This window comes from Chionomys nivalis, chromosome 18 (assembly GCF_950005125.1).
Source record: "Chionomys nivalis chromosome 18, mChiNiv1.1, whole genome shotgun sequence".
Lineage (NCBI taxonomy): Eukaryota > Metazoa > Chordata > Mammalia > Rodentia > Cricetidae > Chionomys > Chionomys nivalis.
The window spans coordinates 44,416,007-44,436,083 of record NC_080103.1 but is presented as its reverse complement, the minus strand read 5'-3'; the positions used below and the strand labels follow the sequence as shown (position 1 = coordinate 44,436,083).

The 20,077-nt window shown below is 46.0% G+C and overlaps 1 protein-coding gene across 4 annotated transcripts in view; it reads right to left on the bottom strand.

Moving 5' to 3' along the window:
• Manba (mannosidase beta) overlaps nt 1–16,971 on the bottom strand; it is a 110,873-nt gene extending 93,902 nt beyond the window's left edge. For all 4 annotated transcript variants that reach the window (XR_009058555.1, XR_009058557.1, XM_057793145.1 and 1 more), the window contains exons 1-2: nt 16,755–16,971; nt 2,181–2,275 (exon numbers count right to left, since the gene is read on the bottom strand). Coding sequence is in view for 2 of the 4 variants with exons in the window: in XM_057793145.1 (XP_057649128.1) it covers nt 2,181–2,275; nt 16,755–16,931 (272 nt within the window). In the remaining 2 variants the exon portion in view is untranslated. The remainder of the gene's footprint in view (nt 1–2,180; nt 2,276–16,754) is intronic.
• Nucleotides 16,972–20,077: the final 3,106 nt, after the last annotated feature.

The window sequence follows — 20,077 nt, the reverse complement described above, 5'->3', positions numbered from 1 at the left end:
GCAGAGACTGAAAGGCAAACGCAGGACACAGGATTATGCAGTTCCTAGGCAAAGTGGGAAACCAGAAAATGAGGAGGGGCTCTATGAAGAGAAACATCGGGAAGATGCTAATGCAGAAATCATGGCAATGGAGAGGAGGAGGAGGAGGCCAAACCACAACCCTGGCACAAACGCGGAGAGGGGCCTCCGTGTTGCGTAAAGGAGACCGGTGTGGGGTGGAAAGCGAGTCAGCTGCTGGATACGGAATGCGTGACATTCAAACTGAAAATGGAACTTTGTCTTTTTTTTTTTTCCAGACAGAGTCTCAGGGAGCCCAGAGCGACCTGGAACTAACTATGTAATGAAAGACAGGATTCTTGTGAGACATATTTTAAGAATTATCTGGAAATAGAAGCATGACACACAGTAGTTCCATGATATTGATCATAATATTCTAGCTTATTTTTCAGCTCCGGGCATTATGCACACTAGGCAAGTTCTCTACCCCAGCCTGTGGCTTTAGAGTTTTAAAGAGAGAATAAGTAATAACAAAAAATGACATATGTGAGATAATTTTTAAAAATTAGTAATAATGGTGGCTTCTATACTTGCTTACATTCTGCTTAGAAATACTTGCTTAAAATAACAAAACATTACCAAAAATAATAGTTGTACTTTTCTTCATAGCCCCATGATGTAGTATAAGGTCAAGGTCATAGTATCAGTGGCTGTTTAACACTGCACAAAAAACAATAATGCATCTCTGATCTTACTAGCAATACTATAGAGCTAGAGATGTAATGTAATGCGTAAGACTCTGGATCCAATGATCACCCCTACACATGCACACAAATAGCAGAGGTGAGGGAGGCCATGGAGATACCTTAGTCAGTATGGTACTACTGTATTGCAGAGCCTGCACTACAGGACCATTTGTGAGCCTCAGGCAAGGGCCTGGAGATTTAAACACACAAAGACACACAGACAGAGACACGGGTCATCCGTGAAACAGGAATTGCCCTAAGAATGTCGTCTTTATTGTGTACCAGGGCTGCTTTTAGAGGGATCCTTAACTCCTAGCCACACCCCAGCCAAACCCTCCAGAAACCACTCTCCTGCCATCAGGAACTCCTGAGGGTCTCGTGCTCAGAGCAGCTGCAGGCTGTCTCAGAGCAGAGGAAAACAAGTTGTTTACAAGAAATTCAGGATCTGGGGGTTCACCGCTCCCAACAAGTAGGGTAAAGTTCTGGCCATGAAAACATAAGAATCTGAGTACAATCCCCAGACCCACATAAAAGGTGGGCTCAGCAGCACTCGCCTGTAACTGCCACACTAGGGAGGCAGAGACAGGAGGATTCTTGCAGCTCATTGGCCAGTCCAGTCAAACTGGAGTGCTCAAGACTCAGAGAAAGACCCTGTCGCAAAAAGCAAAGTAAAAGTAATTGATGAAGACACAGGGTATCTACCTTTGACCTTAAACATATGCACACAGCCGGGTGGTGGTGGCGCACGCCTTTAATCCCAGCACTTGGGAGGCAGAGGCAGGCGGATCTCTGTGAGTTCGAGGCCAGCCTGGTCTACAAGAGCTAGTTCCAGGACAGGCTCCAAAACCACAGAGAAACCCTGTCTCGAAAAACCAAAAAAAAAAAAAAAAAAAAAAAAACATATGCACACACACAAAGAAAAACTTCATAAAAATATTATCAATTAACCGGGCGTTGGTGGCGCACGCCTTTAATCCCAGCACTTGGGAGGCAGAGGCAGGCGGATCTCTGTGAGTTCGAGACCACCCTGGTCTACAAGAGCTAGTTCCAGGACAGGCTCCAAAACCACAGAGAAACCCTGTCTCGAAAAACCAAAAAAAAAAAAAAATCCTTTAAAATCCTTTAATACATCCTCCTAGTTACTGAGGAGGTGGAGAGGAAGAAATGGATATAAAGGCCTGACAGAGTTTAGGTGACTCCAGTGTACCCACTGGAGAAATTATCCCTTAAGACACACTGATAACCAGTGCCACCGTCCTCCCCTAGAAAACAAAACATGACTGCACAGTCACTTCAGTGACACAATGGTCTAATCTGCTTGAACTCTGATACACAACCTGAGAAGACAAGGAAAGGAAATAAAAGAAAATCTCAGGTAACAATATAATCTCTACAGAGAGGGAATAAATGATATAGAACATGCAAACATATACACACCTGACGTTAAAGGGGATTTTAAAGTCCGTGCTGTAGGTCCAGTTATCTAAGGAAATCCACCTGTAGCGAAGGTCATTAAACCTGTAGTAAGGATCCTGGTGGTACAAGGGAAACATTAAGATCACTAAAAATGAACAGATAAAATAGAAAACAAGCTCTTGATAACCTAAAAATTAATGACCACTTGGCATAGGTGTATAAAAAGATAAGTCAGGTCATTAACACTAAGAATTTGGGCCGTAGATCAGGCTAGCCTAACATGTCAAGGGCCCGAGTATGGTGCCCAGCACTGTTAAACACCCAGGATGTGGGAGGAAATTGTGGGAGAAAATTTCCAGAACAATATCGGAAATTAAAGAGCTCTGGGATACAAATAATATGCTCATTATCAGAGAACATGTCTAGAGACAGATGCTGGCTCTCTTTGTATTGTTTTTATTATTATTATTATTATTATTATTATTATTATTATTATTATTATTATTATTATTATTTTATACGTGTGTGTGCTCATCCATGCACCACAACATGTATGTAGAGGTCAGAGGGCACCGTGGGAGAGTCAGTTCTCTACCTCCACCATGTGGGTCCCAAGGACTGAACTCAGCCATCAGGCTTGGTAGAGAGCACCTTTATCCACTGAACCGTCTCAATGGCTCCGCGCCCCTTTGAAAACCAAGCACAGAACCTCCACAGTATCGCTAGCAAATGAAAACCAGAAGCCTTGGCACACACAGCCTTCCTCTCTCACGGCCCAGTTCTTCCGTCATTGTTGTCACTACCCGCGATGACCTCCAGGGGGAGCCCATCTCCTCCACAGCAAAACTCCCATTCCGTGGAGCCCTTAAGCATTTCCAAATTCCTTTTCGCCAAGCTTTCCCAAGAGAGCATGGAAAGGGCCTGGGTGTGGTACACTCACTGCCAAACTCAAAAGATTCAGCTTTCCCGCAGGATCCGTGTGAGCCGTCCACAACCCGTGCTCGAGTCTGTGAGGCAGCCTGCCAACAAGGGCCATGTGCTGATAACTAAGGGTTGTGGAAATGGCTTGTTGCAAAGGCTTGAAGAGCTCAATTTGGTGCCCCAGCAGACCCACACAAGCTGAAGAGAGGGACAGGAGAGATAGTCCAGCAGTTAAAAGCATTTGTTGCTTTACCAGAGGATCAGGATTTGATTCCCAGCCCTCAAATAGTGGCGCACACCATCTGTAACTCCATTTCCAAGGGATTTTGAACTCCCTGGGCACCGGGCACACATTTGGTGCACAGGCAGGCATATAGGCAAAACACTCATACACACAGAATAAAAATTTTAAATCTAATGATTTTTTTTTAAAGGACAATGAGTCAAACTTCATAGGCCTCTGCATGGGTTACTGACATAGCAGATAGCACAATCACAGTCAGCCTGACTATCATACAAGAAAAAGCTATTTATAGAAACCTATAATCTTGGGGGGGGGCACTTTGTTCCCTACATTTGAGAGGTAGAGACAAGAATATCTCTGGGGGGGCTGGAGAGATGGCTCAGAGGTTAAGAGCACTGCCTGCTCTTCCAAAGGTCCTGAGTTCAATTCCCAGCAACCACATGGTGGCTGACAACCATCTGTAATGAGGTCTGGTGCCCTCTTCTGGCCTTCAGGCATACACGCAGACAGAATATTGTATACATAATAAATAAATAAATATTTTTTTTTAAAAAAGAATATCTCTGGGGTCTACAAAAGTGTGTTTCAGGAACGCCAGGACTGTTACACAGAGAAACCTTGTCTGAAAAAAAAAAAGGAGGAGGAGGAGGAAGAGGAAGGAGAAGGAGGAGGAGGAGGAAAAGAAGAAGAGAAGAAAATAAAGGAAGAGTTAATAATAAGTCTGAGCTAATAGGCCAACCAGTTTATAATTAATGTAGACCTCTGTGTACTTCTTTGGAACTGAATGGCTGAGGAAGGGACCGGGCAGGACAGAAACCTCTGTCAACACAGCCCCTCTTAGGGGGAACTATGCCCATCATCAATATGTTGTGATGGATGATTAATCATCACCCTTCTGTACCCCCAAAAGACCTTTGGTATCCCAGATGGAGGCTAGGAACTGAAGAAAGCAACATCAATAATAGTGTGAAATAAACCCATGTTGAAGAGAAAGATAAAGCCATTCCTTACCTTGGTGGCACCTAATAAACAGAATATGGTCAGGCGGTGCTGGCACACGCCTTTAAACCCAGCATTCAGGAGGCAGAGACAGGTGGATCTCTGTGAGTTCGAGGCCAGCCTGGTCTATACAGGAGTTCCAGGAGAGCCAGGGCTATACAGAGAAACCCTGTCTCAAAGAAAAAAACAGAATTTGCGCAAAATGTATGTGTGTGTGTGTGTATGCATGCATGCAAGTGTGTGTGTGCACTCATGTGTGTGAAAAGGATGGAAGTGTCAAGAGACCATACAGCACCCGGCCAGATGTTCGCTGCTCTTTGCCAGTTCACTAACCAATTTCATCGTACCATCGTGTTCTTTGGAGTCCCTTTTCCATTCTTTTCTTTTCTTTTTTTTTTTTTTTTCGAGGCAGGGTTTCTCCGTAGTTTTTTGATTCCTGTCCTGGAACTAGCTCTTGTAGACCAGGCTGGCCTCGAACTCACAGAGATCCGCCTGCCTCTGCCTCCCAAGTGCTGGGATTAAAGGCGTGTGCCACCACCGCCCGGCCCCTCTTCCATTCTTAATAAGTTATTTCGAACTTAAAAGACACGATACTTTCTTTCTCCCCCAGTAGCTGTCAAGATTTTCACCTAGGGGGGCTGGAGAGATGGCTCAGAGGTTAAGAGCATTGCCTGTTCTTCCAAAGGTCCTGAGTTCAATTCCCAGCAACCACATGGTGGCTCACAACCATCTGTAATGGGGTCTGGTGCCCTCTTCTGGCCCTCAGACATACACACAGACAGAATATTGTATACATAATAAATAAATAAATATTTAAAAAAAAAAAAAGATTTTCACCTAGTCTGTATCATTTTTCCATTAAACTCGAATAAAAATTTCTTAAGTTTCAAACAATAGTAAGGCAGAGAGCAACAGAGGAACACCCTGTATCAACACACGGGAACACACGTAAGCACATACACATGCATACACCACACACACAAAGAAAGCCTTAAGGAGCTCAAGCCACACCCATGCTTCATGCATTATGCATGGCTGCTTCATGCTGCAGTGGCAGAGGAGAGCAGACAGGACAGAGCCCAATGGTCCCCAAAGCCTGGTATGTTCCGACACATATACAGACACGCGTGCCAGCCCGTGCCCTAAGTGAGTGAGCACTCACATGCTCAGACTTTGTTCCATCTGAGCGTCCAGTCTTAAGTTCTCTCTCGCACCACCCTTTGGTCTTTCTTTCCAGCCTACTTCCCACCTTTCCTTTCTCAGAAGGGCTGTTCCTCGGGATGCAGGACCCTCAGTGGCAGACGTGAGCCGTGGACAGCAGTAGAGGAAGACACACAGGTCACCTGTGAACATAATCATGGCTCCAGAGAAAGAAGTGGGGGAGGGCTCCGCCAGGCAAGGACAGGGCTGCTGGTATCTGTCAGCGTGACACAAACTTAGTCATAGCTAGGAAGAGGGGATTTTGATTTGTTTGGTTTTGTCTTGTTTTGTTTTGTTTTTTGAGAAAGGGTTGCTCTGTGAAACACTCCTGGCGGTCCTGGAACTCACTCTGCAGCTGGCCTCAAACTCATAGAGATCTGCCTGCCTCTGCCTCCCGAGTGCTGGGATTAAAGGTGTGCACCACCACCGCCCAGCGGAGAAATATTAAATGAAAAAAAAATGCCTCCATCAGATTGCCTTGTAGGTAAGTCTGTTTGGTATTCTCTTGATTATTGACTGAGGTGGGATTTCACAGTCCACTGTGGACGATGCCATGCCTAGGCAGATGGCCTTGTCTAGGAAATCAGACTGAGCAAGACATGAGGAGCAAACCGGTAAGCGGCATTCCTCCAGTGCACTTGCTTCGGTTCTCGTTTTAGCTGGACTCCGTGGATTATGACCCAGAATGTGTGTCCTGACTAGGTTTATGATAACTTGACACAAGCTAGAGTCATCTGAAAGGAGGGACAGAACCTCAGCCAGGTGTGATGGCCCACACCTTTAATCACAGTACTTGGGAGACAAGTGGAGCTCTGTGAGTTTGATTCCAGCCTGGTTGACATAATGAATTCCAGGATAGCCAGAGGTACGCAGTGAGATCCTGCCTCAAAAAAAAAAAAAAAAAAAAAAAAAAGGAGGGGACCTCAATTGAGAAAATAGGGGAAGGCCCAGCCCATTGTGGGTAGGGGACACCCCTGGGCTGTTGGTCTTGGGTTCTATAAGAAGCAGGCTGGGCAAGCCATGAGAAGCAAGCCAGTAAGCAGCACCCCTCCATGGCCTCTGCATCAGCTCCGGCCTCCAGGCTCCTGTCCTGTTTGTGCCCCGGTCCTGACTTCCTTTGATGATAATCTGTAACGTGGAAGCATAATCCAAAAATAAACCCCTTTCTCCCCAAGTTTCTTTGGTCATGGCGTTTCATGGCAGCAAGAGAAACCCTAAGACTCGGCTGGGCGTCATTTCCTCAAGGGCAGCACCTCCAGAGTAGAAGAAAAACCCGATGTCATCTAAGTTCCACCAAAATGAGAGCTGAATGACCACGCTTGACGGGTGGTGGCCATCTGGACAGCTGTCTGGTGTCCCCACCCAGAAAGAAACACCACAGTGCCCCCAGGGCAGGACACTAAGATCAAGGTTCCTGCCTGTGGCATATCGCTCCGAAATAGGGTGGTCTGATAAGCTGTTGTGGGAAAAAGCAAGAAGTGAGATTTAATGCTGCCAAACAGATTTTTATTTTAAGTTCTACTTAACGATGAGGCTCTGTTACATGGTGTGTTTAAACCCCAACTAACTTGCCTCCTGTTTTGCTTCTTCTGAACACAGGACTGAGCCTTTCCTGTGAATAAACACAGAGTGAATATTTAAGGACACAGGCTGGAAGAGAAGCTTAATCATCAGCTCGTCCAAGAGTCTCTACTCAGCCCTATTTATAGCTGCACGGTGGACTTAAACCAAGATGGTTAAAAATACCAGGAAAAGAAAATACCAGGGAACTGTGAGGGCAGCTCAGCCAAGCCCCTCAACATGCTGAGCCCCAGAACTACTGACTATCTGGCTGGCAGGGCTTGGATCCCCTGCCTGTCTCTCGGCTACTTGTAGAAAGCTACATGGTAAGCTCAAAGAAGGCAATCACACTACACGTATTTTTCTGTATACAAACAGAATTTACAGGTTAATTTCTCCCGCTTGGATGGGTCCAAATTGTTTTTGTTGTTTTTTTTTTTTTTTTTTTTTTTGTTTTTCGAGACAGGGTTTCTCTGTGGCTTTGGAGCCTGTCCTGGAACTAGCTCTTGTAGACCAGGCTGGTCTCGAACTCACAGAGATCCGCCTGCCTCTGCCTCCCAAGTGCTGGGATTAAAGGCGTGCGCCACCACGGGAGGCGGGTATAAGTTCTATGGCACACATGTGGAGGTTCGAGGGTAACTTGGAGTTCTTTCCTCCCACCGTGTGGGGCCCAGGGATTGAACTCAGAAAACACATTCATCTTACCAGCCATATTCCAACCTTTTGTTGTTGTTATTGTTTAAACTAGGCTATAAGCACAGTTGGAGAGGTGGCAGAAGTTAGCTACAAATTCAGTGGGAAAGCTCTTGTCATTCCAGACACTGGTAAGAGGACACAGAGGCAGACGATAGCGCTCTGAGGGGTTAGTGTCAGGACTTGGTGTGGAATGCTTAACCAGTTACTAGAACGCTGTCCCAGGATGGTTTGAGTGAGCACTGTCTCCAGTCACACTTCGTGCGGTGGTCGCGCCATCTACTGTCTGGCTCTCTGGTCCATAAATACCTTCTAAACATTCTGTTCTGGCCTCTTTCTGAAATCTGTTACTAAGCACACACGGTAGAGATCAGCTGAATTTCTCCAAACAGAACACCGAGCTGTACAGGCCTCGTCGTGACACGGCATGGTGCAGCTTCCAAAAAAAAAAAAAACCCCACTACATTGGTACACCAGTTGGCAGAGAGAAACAGGAAGATAGGGAAGCTCCAGGCTTTGGAGGGGGCAGGACAGAACACCCTACACTCAGGGAACACATCTTTCAGCATCCTTTCCCTACACTACTGACGACTGGCCGCCAAGATCACTTTCAAAGGCAGGGGAATTTCAATCTTTTGATAGTGCGACATAATGTGATCTACAAAGGTTGCAAATAAGTAAATAAATAACTCATACAAAACATCTCATAATGTTTTAAATAAATTTTCAATTTTGTGTTAGACCATACTCATAGTTACTTTTTTGTGGCCAATGTAGCTCATGCACCATCTGGACATATCTAGATATCTGGGAAAAATTATGGGAGGCTAAAGGTCCCCAAAACTGCCCTTGGAAACCTACTATACCACCTGGTAAGACCCCATTTCTTAAGAAGCCGCAAACTTTGGTTGTAGAACATAAAGAAGTTAATTGGGAACTGACCTGAACACTTCCCCCTTGCTGGCTAGCTTTTATAGTGCGGGAAGGCGCTGTTAAGGCTTCTGGGGGAGACCCGACTCCAGTGGCCTTACATAGGAGCAGACCATGCGTGCTACATTATGGACTTACCAGATAGAACGTGCCCACCGGTACAATAGTGTCATGGCAGTTCTGAAGGGAACCAGCCACTTTCTGACTGGGTTCTGAGGCCTGCTCCACAGGAGTCAATGCCTGCCTGTACTGAAAACCTGTTACTTTGCATGCTGATTAAAAATAAAGCAGGGCCAGGGAGAAGGTGCCGCTGCCACCGGCGCCCTCTGCCGAGCCTGACCATCTGACTTCAATCCCCAGAAGCCACCAGGTGGAAGTAGAGTGCTAACTACCACAAGGTGTCCTCTGGCCTCCACACGTGTACCATGATACACACACGCCCACATGCACACAGAGCGCATTCATACAAAATACATACATAAATGTGTGATTTAAAACTTCAAGAAGGTAAGAAAAGGTTTTCAAAACTACACATAGAGAGTGCAGTCTTGAGTCCCACACGTACGCATAACAAACGTGCCCATATGCTAAAATTATATTCAAAAGAATTAGTTTTGGGTTCTTAATAAGGGGAATATATTATGACAAAAAGTCTCAGAGACTCAGATTATATTTATAATAGTTATTCTAAACGCTAATCAAGCAACTTAATTTGGCTTCAGATTAACTGACCCGCTTTGAGCCACATTAAAAGTCTGAGTCCTGCTTAAAGTGAACAGCAGTTCAGGGACACCTCTCGTGACCAAAAGAGAGTCATGCGAGCTGCCGAGTGCTAAGCAAGCCCGCGAGTCCAGTCTAGCCTCCCAGGTGGGCATGCATATCTACATAATGAACATGCCTTGTTTTTGTTTTTTGTTTTTGTTTTTTTTAAATATTTATTTATTTATTTATTTATTTATTTATTATGTATACAATATTCTGTCTGTATGTATGCCTGCAGGCCAGAAGAGGGCACCAGACCCCATTATAGATGGTTGTGAGCCACCATGTGGTTGCTGGGAATTGAACTCAGGACCTTTGGAAGAGCAGGCAATGCTCTTAACCACTGAGCCATCTCTCCAGCCCCCATGAACATGCCTTGTTGAGCATCAGTTTATAGAGGAGGAAGCCAAGAGCTCCAAAAGGCGAAGAGAGTTTCTGAAGTCTTACACTCTTGTGCCCCATGGAATCTGCAGCAACAATAGTAGCTGGAAGATGCTGCCCGGGACCCTAGCGGGTAGGTATTGTTAACATTTGCTACGGCAGAATTCGAAGCTCAAAGTCAAACAGCTGTTGAACCCTGGAACGGTGACTCACCCCGAAAGATCTGGCTTGGCATGCTTCCTCGTGACCCAGCACTTAGGCTGGCGTCACAGACACCACTAATAATCACAGTGTCGGGGCAGATTAAGAGCCATGAGACAACCATGTCATAGGTGAGTCCCTGAGGAAGTTATCTGTAGCTGATATTTAGCACACTTACATCATCTAAGCATGTGGTGTTGCATGTCTGTGATCTCATCACTTAGGAAACTGAGGCAGACACATCACAGCAAGTTCAAGGCTACATAGTGAGATCCAGGCCAGCCCGAACTGCAGAAGGAGATTCTGGGTTTTTTTTGTTGTTGTTGTTTTTTCAGAGAGAGAGAGACAAAAACAAAGCTGGGTATGGTGATATATGACTCTATTCCTGGCACTAGAGAAGCTAAAACAGGAGGATTGCCATGAGTAAAAGGCAAGGCTACATGAGTTCAAGTTCAGCTTCTACACTGTCAGAGGGGGAAAGAGGCAAAGAGAGTGAGAGGAACCTTAGCTGGTCCCTTCCTTCTCTTAAAATGTATGAACACTAGCCTCTGCCACACTCTGCCATGCTATGTGCCCCCACAGGTCTAAAACAGCAAAGCCCGGTGACCTGAATTTGAGACCTGCAAAACCGGGAGCCAATGTCTGCCTTCGGTGTTTCCAAGATGACACAAAGCCAGCAGGCATGGCGGGAGAGACAGGTGACGACACTGGGGACCCAGATGATACACAGAGACATGTGGGCTCAGAAGCTGGAGAGTGGGTACACGGGTGTTCATCCAATTATTGGGGTTTAAAAATCAGAAATACAGGGGTCTGGAGAGATGGCTCAGTGCCTAAGAACACTTGCTGCTCTTCCAGAAGACCCAAGTCTGGTTCCCAGAACCCATATCTGACAGCTCACAATTACATGTAAGTCCAGCTCCAGGTGATCCAATACCCTCTTCTGGTTTCCATGGCCACCACACACAGAAATTAGTATACACGCAGACATTTAAAAAGATACTTAAAAATCACAAATACGTGTGTGCATATAACCTTTTCTGTGCTAAGTACTAATGTGCTAACATCAATGGGATGCTAAGCTAATGGAAACCACGTGAAGGTTTTAATGGGATTTATTCAGAAAATGGTATGTTCGCCAAACTTTAGCTGCTCCATTGTCAACCATCATCTTCACCTATAATTCTCAAAGGACCTCTACTTACTTACTCACCTTTACCCAAGAGTACATGCGTATAGACCGTGAGTCAATCTGAAACCCTTTTTTCTAAAATCCTTCTATTTGTAAAAACTGCTTCCATTGACCTGCGCTCTAGATGAAAAACAAAACTCAGAGAGACCTCTTATTTCTCTACCAAAGTGAGTTCAATTGAACCTCTTATTTCTCTACCAAAGTGAGTTCAATTGAACCTCTTATTTTTCTACCAAAGTGAGTTCAATTTAACCATTTTCTTAGGTTACTACTATACACCAAGGGTACTACAAAAGGTGGCAGAAGGCACAGGTATAAGGACTTGAACTCCAGACTGTAGTACGATAGTGAGTTCTGGTTCTGGAGCTCAGGAAAGGTGAGGACAGATGCCTCAAGCAATTGCTAACTGGCAGAAGGGTCAGGGCTGGACTGTGCTGGGCCTCCTCCACAGACAGTGATGCTGCTTCTGAGATGAAGGCTGGAGAAGCCAAGGTGCGAGAGACAGCAGACTACTCAGTTTTGAACGTTCTGACTCCTAGCTTGGTCAGACTGCCTGTGGGATCCATTTGAAGGGCAGAAAACACACACAGACGTTCAGCAGGCTGACTCAGCGGATAAAGGAACTTCCCATCCAACCAGAGGTCCAGAGTTCAATCCTCAGAACGCACAGAGTGAAAGGAGACTAACTCCTTCAGCTGTCACCTGACCTCAATATGTGACCCATGACCCATGACTCAACCCTGCAATAAACAAAAACGTAATAAAATTTTCTTAGAAAGAAAATGCAGGGCAGCAGTGGTATGTGCTTTTAACCCCAGCACTTGGCAGGCAGAGGCAGGCAGATCTCTGTGAGTTTGAGGCCAGCCTGGTCTACAGAGCAAGTTCTAAGACTGCCAAAGCTACACAAAGAAATCCTGTCTTGAAAAACAAACAAATAAAAAAGAAAGAAAGCAAAAAGTTTTGAAGGCCTGTCTGTCCCCCACCCCAACCCCAACATCCACACCCCCATACCTATGCTCCCTACCTCCTCTCTGGGATGGAGAAAGTAATTATTTCTCAAGGATCACAAAGACTGGGGAGGTGAAGATGCTCAGAGCTGTTCTCGGCACAAAGTGAGCATTCAGTCACGATAGCTAGCATTTCTATTTGCATAATGATCCAGAAAAGTTTCTAAGACTTATCAAGTTCCAGGTTAGCATAAAATAATGGTCATAGACTATCACTATTTGGTGGAAGGGGGAGACAGACAAACCCAGATAAGATAGAGACCTATGTGTGTCTATAAAGAAGAATTCACAAGAAATTGTTAGTTGTGGTTGTTTCCGAGAAACCAGTGATCTAGAAGACAGCCATAGTCCTGGGGCTAGGAAGATGGCTCAGAGGGTAAAGGGGTGGCTGTGTTAGCAACAGCTAGAGTTTCCTCGTAGAACCCACGGTAGAGGGGAGAACTGACTCCCCGGAGCCGACTCGCCAGCCCCATCAGTCTATTTAGATTAAAATTACTGATAGTTCCTTTACTCCGATACACCTAGAGGATGGAGATTCTATAGGGGAAACGCTCAGTCGGCTTCAAGACCATCAAGGTCAGTCACCAAGCCTCTCTGTAAAGACAAAGTTCCATGTAGCCGCAGCTGGGGAACAAATTACTGATACTCTTTAAGGCTCCTCTCAGTCTTACTGCTCCCATCCCATCTGTAAACAAACCCAACTTCTGGCTCTACATTTAAGATGTGCACCCACACACTACGCAAGCCAGTTGTGCTGGCACAGAATCCTAGCACCTGGGAGCCTAAGGAGGAGGCTCCCCTACAAATTCAAGGCCATCCTGGGCTACAGAGTTACAGCTTGCTTTGAAAAACAAAATGGGGGTGGGAGGGGCAGCAAGATAGTTCAGTAAATAAAGGCTTTGGCTGTCTGATCCCTGTATTCCGTGTGGGAAGGAGAAAATCTACTTCTGCAAGTTTTTTGCACGCACGCACAAGCACACACACACACACACAGAGAGAGAGAGAGAGAAATTTAACAACAACAAAACCCACAAACCATTCCCTTCATTTTCTTACTCCAAAACAGAAACCCCCCGGCCTCAAGACTGCAAGTGTCCCATAGCTGGCACCATGCTTCGGTCACTGTGTACAGGAGCTAGGACAGTGTCCTTTTACAAGGTAAAACCAACCCTGCTTCTCCAGGTCACAGCACTCGACAGTTTCCCATCTCGTGCAGAATAAAGTCCAAAGTGTCCTATACGCGGTCACACCTTGGAAATCTTTGAACTCATCTTCCTTCCACGGCTCAAAGCCTTCTGGTCTCTGTCCTTATTAGTGGAACCCGTGAGGCATGTCAGTTCCTTGGGGCCCACTGCCGCCCTTGTTCTCTACATGGCTAAAAATGTGTGCCACCTTTACAATGGAAAATCTCTCTACTGAGAAAAATCCATATAAAAATGACTGTCTCCAGTAACTTAAAAGGGGGGAGGCGCGCGGCTAGAGAGATGGCTCAAATTTTAAGAGCACTGGCTCTCTTCTGGAGGTCCTGGGTTCAATTCCCAGCATGATGACTCACAACCACCTGTAATGAGATCTGGGGCCCTCTCCTGACACGCAGACATACATGCAGGTGAAACACTAAACATAATAAATAAATAAATCTTTAAAAAAAATCAAACAAAAACTAGCAACTTCCCAGCCTTCTCTGCCTTCTACCTCCTGAATGCTTTTTTCAGCGTACCCCCTGTGCTGTAATTTATTAACCTGGAACTGTCTTTCTAGATTGTCCACGGGAGCAAAGCTTTTTCTTTACTGCTGAATTTCAAGCACTTAAAACCGTGTCTGCTACAAATCTGAGGCACTAAATGAATACAGGGTAATTAATTAGACAAATGGAAATAGAAATAAGCAACTTTCCCAAGATACGTTTTAAGTTCATATCCGGTCCAGTGTCTGTGCCAAGCAATAGAATGTTTTGTTTTGTTTTTTTTTTGTTTTTTTTTTTTTTTTTTTTGATTTTTCGAGACAGGGTTTCTCTGTGGCTTTGGAGCCTGTCCTGGAACTAGCTCTTGTAGACCAGGCTGGTCTCGAACTCACAGAGATCCGCCTACCTCTGCCTCCCAAGTGCTGGGATTAAAGGCGTGCGCCACCACCGCCCGGCAATAGAATGTTTTTGAAGACCAACACTAAACATGGGTGCTATAATGGCACAGGGTGCAATGTCACCTCTTTCAGCTTGGATAAAGTCTTCCCTAATTCACTTGCCGCCCTTCTTCCATCCCACTGCCGCTAGGACTCCAATCCACTTTATCTGAATTTAGCTTTTCTAAGAATCTGTGAAGAGGTCGCAAGGCCTTGTCAATTACTCCCGTGAAGAAGAGTTAGCTATTGAACCAAAGTTTCTCCTTGCTGTGTTGCCCAACAGCACAGGACGATAATCTGCTTTGCTAACGTTCTGATTTCCTTTTGGCTCAATTCAGTTAGCAAAAGGAGACAAATAGAGACTGTAGATAGAAAACTAGTAAGCTGCGGCCTGCCACACAAAGAATTGGGTTTCGTTCTGGCGTTTCCTTCCATTTGTTTTAGTTGTTTCTCTTCCCGTTCTCCCCTCCCTTGTCCCTCCTTCCCCTCTCCCGTCTTCCCTCTTGCCCTCCATTTCCCCACTCCGCTCCATCTCCCCTCTTCCCTTCCTGTCTTCCTCCCCTTTCTTTTTTCTTTTCTTTTCTTTTTTTTTTTTTTTTTTGCTTTTTCGAGACAGGGTTTCTCTGTGGCTTTGGAGCCTGTCCTGGAACTAGCTCTTGTAGACCAGGCTGGTCTCGAACTCACAGAGATTCGCCTGCCTCTGCCTCCCAAGTGCTGGGATTAAAGGCGTGCGCCACCACCGCCCGGCTTCCCTCCCTTGTCCTTCCCTCCCATCCCCCTCCTCTCCTCCCATCCCCCCTTCCCTTACCCTGTCCCCCCCCTCCTCCCCTCCCAGTCTCCCTTCCTCTTTCCTCCCTTGCGCCCCTCACTTCCGGTCACTCCTTTCCACTTCCATGTTACACGTCACTTTTTACCTTCTCATATATAATCTGTTAACTAAGAACACACTAGTTAAGTTTCAGAAAGATTTACCTAAAAGGTACACTAGACAATGTTCATTGTAAATTATTATATTCACTTTCCTTCTGATACGTGCAATGAAAAGAAAAAAAACAGACAGACTGACATGAGTACTCTATCAGAAATTTTCCATGAAGTTTGACTACTTTAGCATTTAGGGAAACTACACACGTTATCACAACAGTCAAAGACAGTTTGTGGGTGGGGGGTATAGTTCAATGGTAGGGCACTTGCCTGGCACACATTAAACTCTACACACACACACACACAATCTAGCCATAAAGAAAAATGTAATTAGGCCGGGCATGGTAGTGCACCCTTGTATATCTCTAGCACATGAGAGGCAGAGGCAGAGGCAGGAGGATCAGGAGTTCAAGATTACCCTCAGTTTTATTAGGAATCCAAGGCCAGCCTAAACTACATAAGATACTCTCTTAAAAAAAAAAAAAAAAAAAAAAAGAATGGAAATTGAAATGATCACTTTAGGTAAAATAAACCAGACTTAGAATGATAAATGAACATGACATGTTTTCACTCATGTTGAATCTAGTTTTAAATAAATGTATGATATGTATATAGGACACGACAGTGGGAAAAAACCTACTTGGAAAGAGGGATCAACTGGAGACAAGACAAAGAAAAAAGTGAAGCCAGGCGGTGGAGGCGCACGCCTTTAATCCCAGCACTCGGGAGGCAGAGGCAGGCAGATCTCTGTGAGTTCGAGACCAGCCTGGTCTACAGAGCTAGTTCCAGGACAGGCTCCAAAGCCACAGAGAAACCCAGTCTCGAAAAAAAAAAAAAGAAAGAAAAGAAAAGAGTGAAGATTAGCAGAATATATGCTACACTCACGTGACAATGTCACAATGAAACAGTGCTTCAAATACCCCATTAAAAAAAATCAAAACATTATTTAGGTTTTAGGACTGGGATGTAGGTCGGTGGTACAATGTGTGCTTAGCATGTTCATGGCTCTGCGTTTCACTCCCCAAAAACCTGCACACATGAGCACCAATAACCAAACTTTATTCGTGACTCTCCAGTCCTTTGGGTTTATTTCAAACCAGACTCCCCGAGGCTTCAAAGCGAACGTGTAAACCCGAGACACTACATTCAATGAACTATGATTAACTAAGGGCTCCTGCAAGCGTCCGGATGATGGAAACAGTAACCCTGTCCTTAGAAAGAGAGGTAAGTCCCCTTATCAAAGGCTGGAGCAGAGAATCGCCTCATAAATAGACAGTAGACACTCTGTTTGTTTGCCATAGGCAACTTCCGCCTCCCGGGGTCACAGATGTCCAGGCGAGGGTGGATAAATGTCCACAACTGGCCTGAACGCCCCTGCCAGGCCGTTTCTTTCCCCAGCTGCCCACAGCAGCCCAGACAGACCGACCTGGACCACATGGAAGGGTGGCAGCAAGTCCTACCTGGATCAGCCCGCGCTGGTACAGGGCGCTGTGCACGCAGCCCGGGACGGTCCCCGGGAGCTCCAGGGAGCCGTTCCCGTTGCTCACCCGCCAGCTCCCCCGCAGGCTGTAGCTGGGACCCGCCACCACGCAACCCGCCCCGCACAGCGCCAACAGCGGGAGCAGGTGCAGCTGCATGCTGACCGCTAGCAGCAGGGACCCGGCAGTGTCGCCGCGGCCCTAGGCCAGGCTTGGCCGCTCTGTCCCCGCCCAGAGGCGGCCCAGACCCGCCCCCAGGTCAGCTGAGCTTCTCCTGCACCCTCGCAGGGAGGGAAAGTGGCGGGGACAGACCCGGGTGTAGGCAGGGCACAGGGCCCGCTGCCGCCTGCGCGCTCCTGCAGCTCGGCTCCCTGCTTCAGGTCGACACGATAAGAGGGAAGGCAAAGCGACAGAAAAGCCTGGAAAGCCGAGCCTGACTGTTTGGGAGAGACCTCAGGTGCGCGTCCTCAGTCATGCACGCCTGGCGGAAGATTTCACAGATCTGGGCCCAGGCCGCAGGGGCTGCCAGGCTGAACGACCCCTCGATGAACCTGCTGGGACTAAACAGAGCTAACTATAAACTCTGGTTAACTGAAAGACTCCATGTGCGCCCTGCTAGCGGTGGCTGTATGTGACCTAGGCCCCGCGGAGTTGTTTCTGGGGTTCCCGGGAACTTGCATTAGTGCTACAGGTGAGTCTGAAATCCACCACCCCCCTTCGGTGATTGGACAAGCAGCAAAATTCCCACTTTTTTTTTTTTGAATTTTCTTTTTTTTTTTTTGTTTTGTTTTGTTTTCTTTTGTTTTTCGAGACAGGGTTTCTCTGTGGTTTTGGAGCCTGTCCTGGAACTAGCTCTGTAGACCAGGCTGGTCTCGAACTCACCGCCCGGCTTTTTTTTGAATTTTCGAGACAGGGTTTCTCCATAGCTTTTGGTTCCATTCCTGGAAGTAGCTCTTGTAGACCAGGGTCCCACTTCTTGAATTTAAAAAAATGCAGACATCAGTTTCGGAGGCACAGCCCGGGTTCTTCTTCTTTTAGACAAAACATCTCACATTTATTTACTTATTAATGCCACAGAGTGCGTGTGGAAGTCCGAGGAACTGGAGTGTTATCTTCCACCACGTGGATCCCAGGAATGGAATTCAGGGTGTCACGCTTGAGGCATTATTTAACTGCTGACCCATCTCAACAACAGTCCCTGGGTTCTTTTCAGAGACCTTGACTCAGGTGAACCCAGGGTCTTAGGCCCCAGGAAAGAATTTCAGAAAGCCAATAGGAAGCAAAACTTGGAGATTATCAAGATAATATCTTGTCTAGCTTAAGCAACGGCGTTGAGAGAAGCTTAAGAAAGCATGGCAATGCCCAGTTGAGGAAGTTCAGACTTCTCAAGACAGAAAGCAAGCCTAGGTTTTGAAGATGGCGTTTCCTATTGTTTTGAAGTAACACTGTTTAAAAGAATGTGGGTAGTGGCTCACACCTACTCAACAACTGATTAGCTGAGGTAAAAGGACTGCCTTTAGTTTGGGGCTAGCCTGGGCTACAGAGTTAAGTTTCAGGTCACCCTGACCTAGAGTCCAACGCTGCCTCAAAAACAAAACAAAACAATAACAATAACAACAACAACAAAAACTGAAAAAGAAAAGGAAGTTAAGATACACTGGTGTGCTTATTTTTATCTAAAGATTTTTTTCTTCAGTAAATGAGATCATAAGGTTGTTGGAATGTTGTGTGGAGGGTTACAGGCTTATAAAATAGGGCCTGTGAGATGGCTCAGTGGGTTATGGTGCTTGGCTTTAAGACTTGAATTCAATCCCAAACTACACTCCTGGCTAAAGGGCTCCTCTTCCTTCCATGCCCCTTAGCTTCTCCTGCCCGTTATATCCTGCCTTGCTCTTGGGTCTGATAGTCACGTATGCTACCTGACCTCCGTGGACCCTTCTGCCAGCAGGTTTGCTATTACACTGAAGTCTCAAAGGTCAGCGGGAATTCCATACATGCAAAGTGTTTTTACACTGCCGGGTTACTGCAAGCTCTCATGTCACCTGTGCTGCGATACCAGAGACAACCAAAAAAAAAATCACCTTTAACTGACTTATGCACGCTGTGTATTCCATACTTGTGTTAATACGGATATATATGTTACCTTTTAGAATAAAAGGCCCAAACACCAACAAAGTAGCCCACGTGATCCAGCCTCTCAAAATGCCTTTGTGTGCAGTTTCCTCAAAATTCTACACCCAGAAGAGCTTCAAAGCTACTAGCTGAGATGGTCCAACCTCATGGACTACTCCAGCCAGGACTTCAGATAAGCCCATCACACAGAGACTAAACAAAAAATAATACAGCCGCTCTCCCAGGACTTGGCTATTATCCCAGTTTTTCAGGGTCCTCTAAAGATGCCTCATCCTCAGACAACAGGAAGCAGTCTAGAGAACATTTCTCTTCAAGTGTGGTGACCTACCTGGGAAGGAAGGAGGTTCCAGAAGCAAGGACAGCTAGAGAAAAGCAAGGAGAAAGGAAAAGAAACCATTGTCGGGGCTGGAGAGATGGCTCAGAGGTTAAGAGCAATTGCGTGCTCTTCCAAAGGTCCTGAGTTCAATTCCCAACAACCACATGATGGCTCACAACCATCTGTAATGGGGTCTGGTGCCCTCTTCTGGCCTCCAGGCATACACACAGACAGAATATTGTATACATAATAAATAAATAAATATTAAAAAGAAAAAAAAAGAAACCATTGTCATTCTTCTTTAGAGATAGGTTGTTGGAAAGAGAAATACTTCAGTCATATATGAGACTAAAAAATTGTAAACTGAGACAAGTTAGACTTTTTTAATACCTGAAGTGTGTTAGCTAGTTTTTCTTGTCAACTTGCCCCAAGCCAGGGTCATCTGAAAAATGGAACCTCCATTGAGAAAATGCCCTCATCACATTGGCCTGTAGGCAAGCCTGTGACCCCATTTTCTCAGTTAATAACTGATGTGGGAAGACCTGGATCACTGGTCCACCCCTGGGAAGGTGGACCTAGGTTTTACAATAAAATAGGCTGAGTAACTGATGAAGAGCAAGCCAGTAAACAGTGCTCCTCCATGACTTCTGTTGTATTCCTCCCTACAGGTTCCTGCCCTGAGTTCTTGTTTTAACTTCCCTCAGTGATGGGCTGTGATGGGGACATAGCCGGGCGGTGGTGGCACACGCCTTTAATCCCAGCACTCAGGAGGCAGAGGCAGGCGGATCTCTGAGTTCGAGACCAGCCTGGTCTACAAGAGCTAGTTCCAGGATAGGCTCCAAAGCCACAGAGAAAC